At 29.4% G+C, this 12,608-nt stretch overlaps 1 protein-coding gene and 1 long non-coding RNA gene across 4 annotated transcripts in view; one reads left to right on the forward strand and one right to left on the reverse strand.

Annotated features, from left to right (window-relative positions):
• The window catches only part of LOC129958589 (uncharacterized), a 172,613-nt gene that overhangs the window by 65,501 nt on the left and 94,504 nt on the right, over positions 1 to 12,608 (reverse strand). For all 3 annotated transcript variants that reach the window (XR_008783249.1, XR_008783248.1, XR_008783247.1), the window contains exon 6: positions 3,752 to 3,811. This is a non-coding gene — a long non-coding RNA (uncharacterized LOC129958589). The remainder of the gene's footprint in view (positions 1 to 3,751; positions 3,812 to 12,608) is intronic.
• Positions 2,335 to 12,608, forward strand: part of LOC129958588 (ileal sodium/bile acid cotransporter-like) — a 99,541-nt gene continuing 89,267 nt past the window's right edge. Inside the window, exon 1 of the mRNA XM_056071170.1 lies at positions 2,335 to 2,499. Within this exon, the coding sequence (XP_055927145.1) occupies positions 2,356 to 2,499 (144 nt within the window). The 5' untranslated portion in view covers positions 2,335 to 2,355. The remainder of the gene's footprint in view (positions 2,500 to 12,608) is intronic.

A 12,608-nucleotide genomic window follows, 5' to 3' on the forward strand; every position in this document is an offset into this window, starting at 1 on the left:
CTAAATTCTGATTCCATACAATTAATTTGAGAAAATTTTTTTTTCAAAATTACATAATAATAAAAAATAAAATGAATTATATCGTAAAATCTAAGACGCAAAGAATATATACATATATATATATTATTGCAAGTGTGTTTTGAAAACTGTAACTGTATTTTTTTTTTTTTTTTTTTTTTTTTTTTTTGTTCCTGTCGAGTGCTATATATTCTCTCTTCTGGTATGTGAGGCTCACACCAAATCGCCATAAACAGATGATTTAATATGAGCCAACAGTTGCCTTTGCAATGTAATACGAACTACAAATTTTTTTAATAAATACATAAAGATGGTTTTAATGAAGGCTTCAAGTCAATTAAACAAATCGTTATTCTTATTATTAATGAAATCCATAAAAATATCCCGAGAAACTTTGAGTATAGAAAACAGAGAAAAATTAATTAAATATTTCATTAGATTTAAGCATCATTTTGACAACAAGAGATTTTATAACTATGGCAGTACTATTAAGTAAAAAGTACGATACCAGATTTCCGCAAAAAATCTTGTGGAGAAAATTTAATGACTACAAATTTAATATGCACGAATCTGCGCACTCAACAGAGAAAAAAAGAGACTTGAATTCGCAACCCTGCTTTCATGAGGCTGAAATTCGGCCACCAGGCCGCCGTGGGCCAGAATAACGAGTATACTTGTTAGTTAAAAAACATAATGCAGGCCGATTTTAGGTCATACGAAAAGCTTCTGGACGATATATCTTTGAACATTTTTTTATCGAAATTAAAGTTCATAAAACATGTTCTATTTCTTACATTTTTTTCCGACGAAGTTCACGAAAAAACTATTATTTTATACGTATTTTTTAGAATTATGCGGGATGATATAGCCAAGTTAAAAACCTTAAAGCAGCAATCCATATCCCCAAAAAGCAAAATTTACAACTTATACCATGGTTTTCTAAAATAAGTAATTTTCCACAAAAGTTCGATTTCAGTGAAAAGTAAATTTCCTAAATTATACTAAAGCAGGGAATTCCATAACTAAGCCTATATAGAGGATAAGTCCATATTCTGACAAGACTTTAGCAGCTCAAAACATTTATATTTCGATTGCAATGGAATATAAATATTCCAACTTATACAGAAGCGGATTTTAAATATGAGTCAATTTTCTGCCAACATTTTTGCGATACAGAAATTCGAAATGCAATGAAAAGCCCATTTCTAGTCTTATGCAAAGATGGGTTTCCAAAATAAATCCATCTTATGTCAAAATTTCTACAATCCAAAAATTTCTCGTCTAATGCCAAGACGGATATTCAAATATAAATACAGAGAAAATAAGTAGAAATTCTGTGAATATAGTTCAAACTCAACTATTTTACTGCGCGCTCCAAATTAGAAACGCGACCATCAGTTAAAAATATTCAGTTCCAAATATAATGAATATTAAATTAAAATACAGTCGGTTTTTAATAATTTAAAAATGTAGCAGGCAAGTTTATTAGTATTATTAACTATTTAGGCATTATGAATTCTTTTGAAGATTTTTTTTTTCCCAATATTCTGAGGTGATCCAGATAATCGATGCTAAGCAATAATCGAGGTGGGTTCCAAATATAAGAATATATAGAAAATAAATCCATACTTTGTCCAGAATTTTAAAATTCAAAAATTTCAAGAGCCCGTTTAAAAACACGACCATCAGTTATAAAAGTTTTGAAACTGATGGTCGTGTTATCCATGTAATATTAAATTAAATTCCAATTTTTTAAAAAACGTAGCAGACTGATTAATCAATACTATTAATTATTTTAATTCAATCATAAGCCTTTTCTTCAATATTCTGGATATGACTGAGGTAATCTATGCTAGGCAATAACCAAAGCGACCGAATTTTTAAATTTGCTCTAGCCTCTATTCTAACAACGCTAAAAAATGCACATTTTTTTCCTCTAAATATTTTTAACATCCAACCTAAAAATCACAAAACAACCTCGAATAATGAGTTTAAAAAAATCATTTAGTGAAATATAACATACCCAAAAAACAAAACACTCGAAAAATAAATATCCAAATTATAGGAAAACACCTCTGATAGTCTGTTTAGTAATCGCGAATAAACAAATGAAAAAAAAATCTTAAAAAAAAAAATGCCCTAATGAAAAGCGATTCGCTGCACGAGACCAACTTTTCTGTCCTCGGCGGAATACGAAACTTCGCAAAAAGATAAGCGCAACACCGCTGAGCGCTGCTATGTGATTGGCGAACGATCGGACAGTTCTCTGCTGGTTGCGCAAGGCTCTTCCTCACATAAAAACGCTCTCCGCTCTCTTTCCGACATCAGTGCCTGAAAATGGAGAACTCACACCTGAACACCAGTGAAAACGCTACGATGGTGGTACAAGTGCCGCTCATCAAGACAGCCCATGACATACTACTTGTGATACTTTTGGTCGCTGTCATGTTTGCCATGGGATGCCATATCACGTGGGAGCAGGTAAGAGTTAATGAACTCATTAAATTTCTATTATTTTGCTTGTTTATTGATTCATACTAATTAGGGAAAAATGTAGAAAAAGCAACGATTTTTCATTTCAGTATAACTAATCGAATCATGCGATAGTCATCTTTTTATCGAAGATTCTGGTAAAAATACATATATTTAATAGTTTGCATTCATCTTGTTATTATTTAAAGGATTAAGATTTTATTTATATGAGAGCCAATTTTTGCAAATTATGTCGCCATAAAGTTATAAATACCTATTCAGAATAATTTCTACTAACCTACAAATTGTAACCCGCATTTTTAAAAAAATGTAAACAAACGGAACAACACTTATTTGACATCACATTTTTTACGAATTATGAAGCCATAAAGTTACTAAAATTATAAATACTAGAATCATTTCTACTAATCTACAAATTGTAACCCGTATTTTGTAAAAGTGTAAACAAACGAAATAAACAAAGAAGCTCTAGCTTATAACACGCCACGCTTATATAAATGTGATTTTTTTTTAAAAATCAAGTACTCTGAATAAAGTATTTTTACAATTTTCAACTCCAAAAAATATGCTAATAAATGTATGCTACTTTTCTATGCAAAACTTATTTTAAAATATTGCAACCGATATTGAATACAAGAAAAAAAAAGGCTCGTTTTCAAATATTGTTAAATAAATTTCATAAAATATAAAAACATTTGAATAAATAGTTCATATATTCCGTATCATTAAATCCAAGATATTTAAATCATAATATCACTTAAAAATGAAAATCTGAATGCATTTTATATAGCATTCTTATGGATTACTTTATTCTATCGAGTAGTTATTACTAACGAAATTGTTTGGTCTTTGTAGCTCATAACAGAAAATAAAAGAATAATTCAAAACATAAAATACTCACGAAATATGTTAAACACAAATGAGAAAAAAAAAAAATTCTTAAAATTCAAGAGTCATGTATAATATGACTCTTGAGTGTTGTATCTCTAAACGTTCGAGATATGCCATTAATTGGATCAATTCAACCGTTATTCCAGTTGAAAGGAAATAACCTTAACAGATTTTCTCACATCAGAGTCGTCAAGGAACCGAGACTGAGTAAAATAGCTATCGTCAGGTATAGTGACGGAAATGGATTACACGACGCAAGATAACAACAGAAGTCAGTTTTGTCAAATAAACACGAGACTAAAAAAAGGCAAAGAAAAAAAACACAGAAAGAAAGAAAAAAACTAATTACTTCAACTTGGCAATTTTCTTCCTTATGGAATGATATTTCTGGAGATGGAAACACTTGGAACTGAAAGACAGAAGAAAAATCATTAGTTTTACTGACTAAAGTAAAAACTTTGGACTATTAGAAATTGTGTTGCGTTTCATCTATTATGGAAATTCGTCTACTTCTAAATAATTAAAATTAGATTATTTTGTTTACAGTTCACTTCTCACAAATATAAAAATCTGAATAAAGCAGCAAAATTTTAAGAAGGATATTGTCGCAATTCGTAAAGCGCTGCGAAAAATTCCACACAAATCCTTTGATGAATTCAGAATTATTGCTGTCTGATCATTTTGTAAAAAATTAGAATAGGGTGGGAAAAAATAACAAAAAGATGAAATTAAAAAATTGAACTATATGGCATATCATTCTGATATTCGGTTATATTCTATGTATTATGGAGATACATCTATTTATAAATAATTAAGATTATTTTGTTTACTGTCTATTTCTCTCTAATATAAATAGCTGAAAAAAAGTCGCAGAATTTAAGGAAGGATAATGTCGCAATTCGTAAAGCACTGCAAAATATTCCACACAAAATGATAAGTTCAAAATTATAGCTCTCCGGTCATTTAACAAAAAAACTAGAATGGGTGGGAGAAAAAAGAAAAACTAGGTTGAGTAAAAAAATTTGTACTGAATGGTATATCACTTTGAAATTTTGTTGTATCCTATGTATTATGGAGATACATTTATCCCTAAATAATTAAAGTTGGATTATTTTGTTTACAGTTTAATTCCCGATAGTATAAAAGCTGACGAAAGCAGCAAAATTCGGAGAAAAATAATGTCGCAATTCGCAAAACGTTGCGAAATATTCCACACAAATCCTTTGATGAGATCAGAATTATATTCGTAAAAAGCTAGAATAGGATGGGAGAAAAAAAAAAGGAGAAAAACTAAACCGAGTAAAAAAATTGGAACTGAATGGTATATCACTTAGAAATTTTGTAATATTCCATGAATTAGGAGATACATCTTCTAAATAATTAAGATCATATTATTTTGTTTACAGTTCATTCTCGCTATATAAAAAATTTACAGAATCATAAAAATTTTACGAAGTACAATGTTGCAATCGTGAGAAGCGCGCATTCACGCACATGAAATTCTCAATTATTACAACGAAGAAATAATACATATTGTTTTTCAGATGCAGGTGATGAAACTAAAGGAAAGTAATTTAGTTTCTCATAATTTTCATCCTTATAAAGACGTGGAATAATTATTCTACATTCTTCGAAAATGAGGATAACAGAAAAATACTACGTAATATGCAACACAAATCCTTTGACGAGCTCAGAATTTTTGCTGCTCTCTGTTCACATTTTGGTAGAAAAAAAGTAACACAGTGTGAAAAAATAGAAAAAAAAACTAGTACAATATTAATACGTCTCGCCCAGCAATTCTATAAAAAATTGTTGATATTTGTGGTTCATAGAGAATTGGCTTCGCACACTACTAAGAATATATGGATATATAAATAAATAAAACCAAGAATATCTGGATTATTGTTCAGCCTAAATAGGATTAAAAAAACTGTTTCTTTGGTTAGATTTCTACAGAAAAATGATAAATGAAAACTAAGCATTCAATGCAATAAATGTTAACGGTTAAAATGAAGATGTTAGTACATGAAGATGTAGTTACATAGTTACTAACGATTATCACAGGACAATGGAAGTAAAAAGGCAAAAACAAATAATTCATTCAAGTTTCGTGAACATTTTATACGATCAATAATATCCAATGTCAAGTCATAGCAATCGTAATATCACGATTAAAATATCTTAGACAGACAGTTTATGTAAAAGCATACAAGACAGGAAATATGCAATAGCAATGCATGGATACGTATTTTAAATAGCGGGTAACTACTTAAAATTTTCAAAAAAAAAAAAAAGAGAGAGAGAGAGAGAGATTTTATCAGGTATACTAGTGCCCAATTAGGCTAAACCGAAATTCCATTAACTAAAAAGAAAGAGAAAGCTTTTCATCAGTCAAGTACGACTTACGAAATCCCGAAATTAAAAACCAGCAAGAGATAGCCCCGCAACAATCTCAAGGGAAACTCCACCACATTTGGTTATACCTAAGGGGGAAAAACCATTATTCAACCTTTTCCCCAAATTTATAGCAAGAAATCTACTAAAACATGCATTCATTAATATAAAATCATTACTGCACTATAGCATGGATACATTTTTTTTAATGTGACACCGGTTAAATGATATTACGTTGAACTACCAGATTCGAAACTACGATCTTCTCCAAACATATCGCAGTTCCCCCTAAAGAGTAGTTCAAAAGACACTTCGCTACCACTTGATCCGAAAATACCAAAAAATAATAATAACAAATTAAATTCACGTGCTTTCTTTCGGGTCTTTTTCTGTTAAAATGTTATTTCCATGCATTGTAACATAAATTATATAGAATGATACAAACATAAAATACATTTCATTTAAGAACATTTGAATTTGAGACGTTGCTTTTAAATAAAATAACAATTATGATTTAAGAAGGAATACTTTTATTCAGTGTCATAAAAATGAAAAAAAAAGGGGGGGGGGGGCTTTTTTTATTGAAAATCTGAAGGTCGAAATAAAAATAATAAAACCATGAAATGTAGAAAAAAATAGCAATAAGAAAATTATAGATATATAAAAAAAACTTAAACATTCACTGTAAACAAAATTATAAATGCGCTGCATTACAAACTCTGTAAAATATATTATAAATGTAATTGCAATTTCAATTTACTTAGAGCATTTTTATCTGCAATTCATGTTTTCCCGATTTTTGTTTTAAACACCAGATTTCTCAAAAAAAAATTTTTTTTCCTTTTTATTACAGTGATAAAAGTGATTTAATAGTTATTATAGCACCTTTAATCTGTATTATTTTTATCTTATTTCAATTATTGCATTCCAAATGAGAGTCTTGAAATATATAAATTATTTACAATTGAAATAAGTTTTTTATCATTTACGATATCATATTTCAATTAAGATTCTATACAAAATCCATATTTTGATGGACGCGTGAGACGCAACTTAGAATTTTGTGTCAAGGAGAAAACGACTGGACTGCATCCCATTTAGTTGAAGTTTACGATAAACAGGGGTAGGACACTTCCGTGGAAGATAACTATATTTAAATAAATTATCAGAACTATAACATTTAATGTTCCACTTTCTTCTCGCGAATTCTTATCAAAATTATGAGAACATAAAAATTTGAATATTTTTTTTAATTGGTAGCCGATTTATAAAATATATACTTTCAATTTCGTATTGACATTCGAGGGATTAAAGAGTTTCTGTTTAACATTTAGATATCAATGCCCTAAAAATTGATAAAATAATTCTGCCGCCTTTTATCAAGGTTTCGTATGAAATGTGCATCGAGATTTTATTTGGGATAAGGAAATGTAATTTTGAAGTTACAAAAAATTTGACAACACAATTTTGCCCTATTAATCAAAACGAGAAAACTTAAATAATTAGAAGAAAATTCCATTTCATCAATTTTTTAGAAGTATGGGAAATTATGTTGATTTTAAATCATCTTATAGCTATCATCTCATATCTTTTAGACTATTTTCTTAGACTCGCACAAAAGGTTTTATTATCGTTGTCTTGAGCTGATAAGACATCCTCGATAGAGAAAATAAAACATCACCATCCAAGTTATCAGTTCTCAGTTATAAAAGAGATTTCCCACCACACTGTTTTGAATTAACTGTATAGTATTCTACATAAATAGAAAATATATTTTAGTTCCCCGGATCTCCCCAAAAAATGCAATAATCTTAACAGGTTTCATGAAAGTATAGCGGGAAAACTATACAGCATTATTACAAATGAATCATTTCCTACATGGCGTGCATTCCTACAACGAGGCTCAAATATTGAACATGCTGTTTTGATAAAATGCAACTCTTTATAGTCCTCAAAAAAAAAAAATCATTTTAGTTTTTCGAATCTGTTGTAATTCTCAAAAAGAAAGTCTTAACTGCCTTCACGGAAGTGAGGCAGGAAAACGTGTGACGGCATTATTAGAAATGAAACAAAGCGAACTTCTGTATAGCGCGCATTCCTACAACGCGGCTTAGATATTGCCGTTTTTATAAAATGCAACTCCTCATAAAGCGCAAAATAATACCTCTAGATTACAAAATGAATCGACTTGTAAGTAATACAAATACAATAATGACACAGATGTGAAAAGATTTCTAGTTTTCATTGCGTAAATTTTAGTTTGATCCACAAGAAATGGAAGAAAGTAATTTTAAATGCAAGATGAAATACGCAGTTGAAGATAAACACTATACATTTTGAACATTCGACAATGAAAAAGGAAGAATTCGGAGTTCGTATTTACTATTAGTCATTCTACTTGAAGGATAATAGAAAATTAACTATTTTAAACAAATAATAAAATTACGGCGATAAAAACGGGAAAATTTTCAACGACAATCTCATTTGAATGTCGCTTTATCAAGTTCTAATAAAAATGTTTTATAAATAGCAGTCAAAGGCATTTCAATTTTTCACTGAAATAAATGTTATGATTAAACAATTAGCTGAGCTAGAATTTTTTTATTATTGAAATAATGTAGACTCTATTTAAACTTGGAACATTAAAGCATTTTAAAATTTTTTTACGGACAACAAACTTTCATAGAATTATCATATGAAATAGACATAAAGATTCAGTATATATTATATTATACGTTGATTTTGATTGTTGATTTGATGATTGATTGATACGTTGATATTGATTGAGCTCAGTTGAGGATTTAAGTAGCAAACGATGTAAATGCCACAAAAATATTCAAACACTACTTTTCACGTTAAAAAAAAAGTCAACTGAGCAATGTTTTATAATGTGGTAAATGTAAATGGCCTTCAGTAATTCTCTAAACATTTCAAAATAGCGTATAAAGAAGCCGCCAGTGCGCACTTTTTTCGTAATTTCCGAACATTTTTAGCTTCTGGCATTTACAATTCTTACCACTTTCAACTTTCAGTTATATTATTATTTTTAACGAAATTCCATAATGTCAAAATCAAATGTTAATCCAAACGGCATATTTTACAAAAGGTTGTAACCTTTCGCTTGCTTTCAATTCTTTAACATCGTTACCTTGATTTCAGCTTTATACCATATATCTAACATAAAGCCAAAACGGTTCTGACTTGCATTTTAAAATAATTCCTGGTTTTATGGTTATATTTATATTCTCTAGACTATTTTACCTATCAGCTTCTTTTTTTATGTATTTAGTTACATAAGGTGATGCATCATGTCACGTGTTCGGAGCAGCAACAACAAAATTCTTTGTCCCTCACTCTTTAAGACTCAAATCAGCTCAACGATATGTTTTATAATGAGAAAGTCATACGCCGTTCATGTGACTTTGCGGTTGCATTTTAAACTCAAAAACGAGATTTAAATGCTAATATTTGAAAAACTATCAACTAATTTTGAAACGCTTTTTCGTTATTCAATAAAAGTTAATTAAAAGGCAAATTTTTGATTTCATCCCCAAAATTTTTGATTCGATAGCTGAAGTAAATAAAAACTTCAAAACTTATTTGAAATGACCAGCAATGGATATCTATGCAAGGGACTGACCTAACAGCAAAGCTGCCAAAAAGTGGCCCTCCATACCGGCTTCAAAAACAAGAAGTGGAAAGCAGACACCGAAACAACCTTGTAAAAACAACTTTCGTTGATCATTCATTATCAGCCGTCTCTTCAAGTGTGTTTACTAGGAAAGGGCACACGTGTTTCAGATCTGAATGAACTCGGGAGACGAAGAATACGTGAAAAAAATATCCGAGTCGCATTCAAACCTCAAAACTTTCGCTTTTTAGCACAATAAACGATCGTTTTGTAATTCGTAGGAGGGTTTACAATGCAGGTGGGAAAAGGAGGTGGCAGTAAACCTTTCGTCAGTGCATTGTTTCGAGCGATGCGCCTGACCCCATTTTCACCACCACCTGCGGCAATGGGTCAAACGCTTTCGGCACTCCCACAGGTAGGACTGAAGTATGCACTTGCATACTAGTCAACGACTGTAAGCAATGGAGAAAGTTGCAGTGAACTATGGGTCAGAAATAATTGCCCATTACAAACAAGGTACGTCATTTATATCTAGTAAAAGTCGGACAAGTTCAAGTGACACAAATTTAATTTGCTTCCGTGCTTTACAACACAAGAGAGTGAAAAAGACGAGACGTTTATGGAATATTAAATGAGAGTATATAGACATTTTTTTAATCGTTGAAATGATAGAATTGATTTGAAAACAGATTAACGAGATTTGAGAAAGCCTACGGATTCAGAAAGCTGATTTTGAGAAGAGATTTGTCGTCAAAATCGATGGCTCACGATGTTTGTTGTCAATTAGATGTCACAAGAGAGATGAAGTCAGATGCATCAAATTATCTATAAGAACACAACTACTGGGATAAGAAACAAGTGATGATATATTTCTGCATTCTTGATAAGATCGACTGATTCCAGTCCGGTGTAATCACAATACATATTTCCATACTAAAAACAGATAAATTAAGTTCAGGATGACTACAAGATGGTAACTTGAGATGCATATCGCAATCGTGGTCAAATGAAACAATTACACAAACTTTCACTTCATATAGCCAAAGGATGTTTGAGAATGCAAAATCTGACAGGCATCAGACAACGCGACGTTCATACACAGAATCAGGACGCAAGCCCGTGATTTTCCTACCATAAAGCATAAATCCAAATATAAAGATATCATGGTCTCAATTCATATAACTATATATATATATTCTTTTTTTTTTTTTTTGATGATGAATTATTTAAAAAAATGCAATCGGATTTCACTGTAGAAGAAAAGATCGTTCGTTAATATTTATATTATGAGACGAAACTTACTAGATTATTTTTAAATACTTACATATTTTTAATAGCATTATCTTTTGTACCATCAAATTAAATTCAGAACTATATTCTAACTTTGAATTTAAAATGGGAATGAAAATTTCATTTTAAAGAACCTAAAATTAAGTATTTTTTTAAGCAGAAATTCTTTTCTTTTTCATTTTTCGACTTCCCATCTTTAATTACAGTTATAATAATAATTAAAACGCTATTCAAAGTTTAAACTTAAAGCGCATCCACAAAACATAAGGTTGCACAGTTTAACATTCCTCCCAGGTACGGTTTCGTTGAATTGACCGTAGAAGAAACGATTGATGGAAAAGAAGATATGATCAATTTATAGAAAAGGAACAAAGGGAAATGAGCCTCTTCCTCACTTCCTACGTAAAAGCAGGAAATTTTATTTATTTCTGATAACTCTCAAGATTCTAAGAAAATAAAAATTCCCCACATAAAGCCTTCCATACGCAAGTGGTTTTAACGCCAAAGGTTCTAAAAATCTTCATAATCAAATCAGTCAATAATTTTAATTAATTATCATATCATTTAATTAGAATAAAACATCAGCGCATAAATTTATCAAGTATTGCCCTAATTTTGAGCAAAAACAGTCAAACATGTTAATGATGTAAATTAATAATCTCCTTACATATATTTTTTGTCGAGAAATATGGTGTCCGACCCCAAATGAGGTCTTGTAGGTGAATTTAAAGGTGTGAATATACTGACATATTTATCAATACTAATGATCAGAATGAATCGGAAAGCTTTAATAATTTAAGCATTTATTATTATAAACTTTTTTTTTATTAAGCTTCTTTTTATTTGTTATTAACTGTAGATTCGATGGCTTGTTTTATTTTTCTGCTTATATAGAAATATCTCCACTAAGTTTTATTTCTATTAAATTTTCACAGATTTTTAATCAAATTATTAAAATTTGTAACACCAGTAAATTATTTCGCGAAAATCAATGAGTTTTAAGGGTTTGCATTTCAGATGCCAGATATCATTAAGGTGCGACAAACACAATAAATCTATGACGAATTTTGCGTTTATATACGAAACTACCATATTTCTTGTGGAAAAAAAAAATCTAAGCAATTTTTATACGATTTTTCGAAAATTTAAGTGTTAATGAATTTAACAACAAAAAACAGCCCTTTTGTTTTGTAAATTTTGAAAGGCATATTGAACATATAAAACCTTTATAAAATATTCACATCTCTTGACTATTTATAATTTGACAGTAATCAAAAGTATCGATTTAATGAAATACTTCTATTTTCGTAATATAACCACTTCTTTTAGCTGTATGCACAAGGTCAGAAAGACTAAGTTCTGACTGCAAACAGTAGATAGCTGAATACAGAAATTAAATTATTTTAATTAGTAGTGAAATTAAATAACTTGTTTTAATTATTCATGAAATTTAAATATTTTTTAATTATTTATGCAATTTAAACGTATTTTAATTATTCATGCAATTTAAACGTATTTTAACTATTCATGCAATTAAAATATATTTTAACTATTCATTAAATTGGTTTGACTACCAATTAAAACTAAATTATTTTAATTATTAATTGAATTAGTACAACTTGCTGAAAATTATTTCCCTCTTGTCTAAAATTATTCTGCGCAAAATTTAACTAACGATACAAAAATTCAATTTTAAAGTTGTTGGTTAATTAATATTTCGTATAAAGAATTAAATAATAAAAATAAAATAAATAAACTCAAAATTAAATTTAAAAAATAGATGTTAAACTATTATTCAAAAAAGGAAAATTAAAGGCTAACTTTAAATAAACTAATTTAGTGTGAGATAGGATAAAGTGAATACAAGTGAGATCGAGCAGTCTTGCAAATC

Source organism: Argiope bruennichi, chromosome X1 (assembly GCF_947563725.1).
Source record: "Argiope bruennichi chromosome X1, qqArgBrue1.1, whole genome shotgun sequence".
In the NCBI taxonomy this organism is placed as follows: domain Eukaryota; kingdom Metazoa; phylum Arthropoda; class Arachnida; order Araneae; family Araneidae; genus Argiope; species Argiope bruennichi.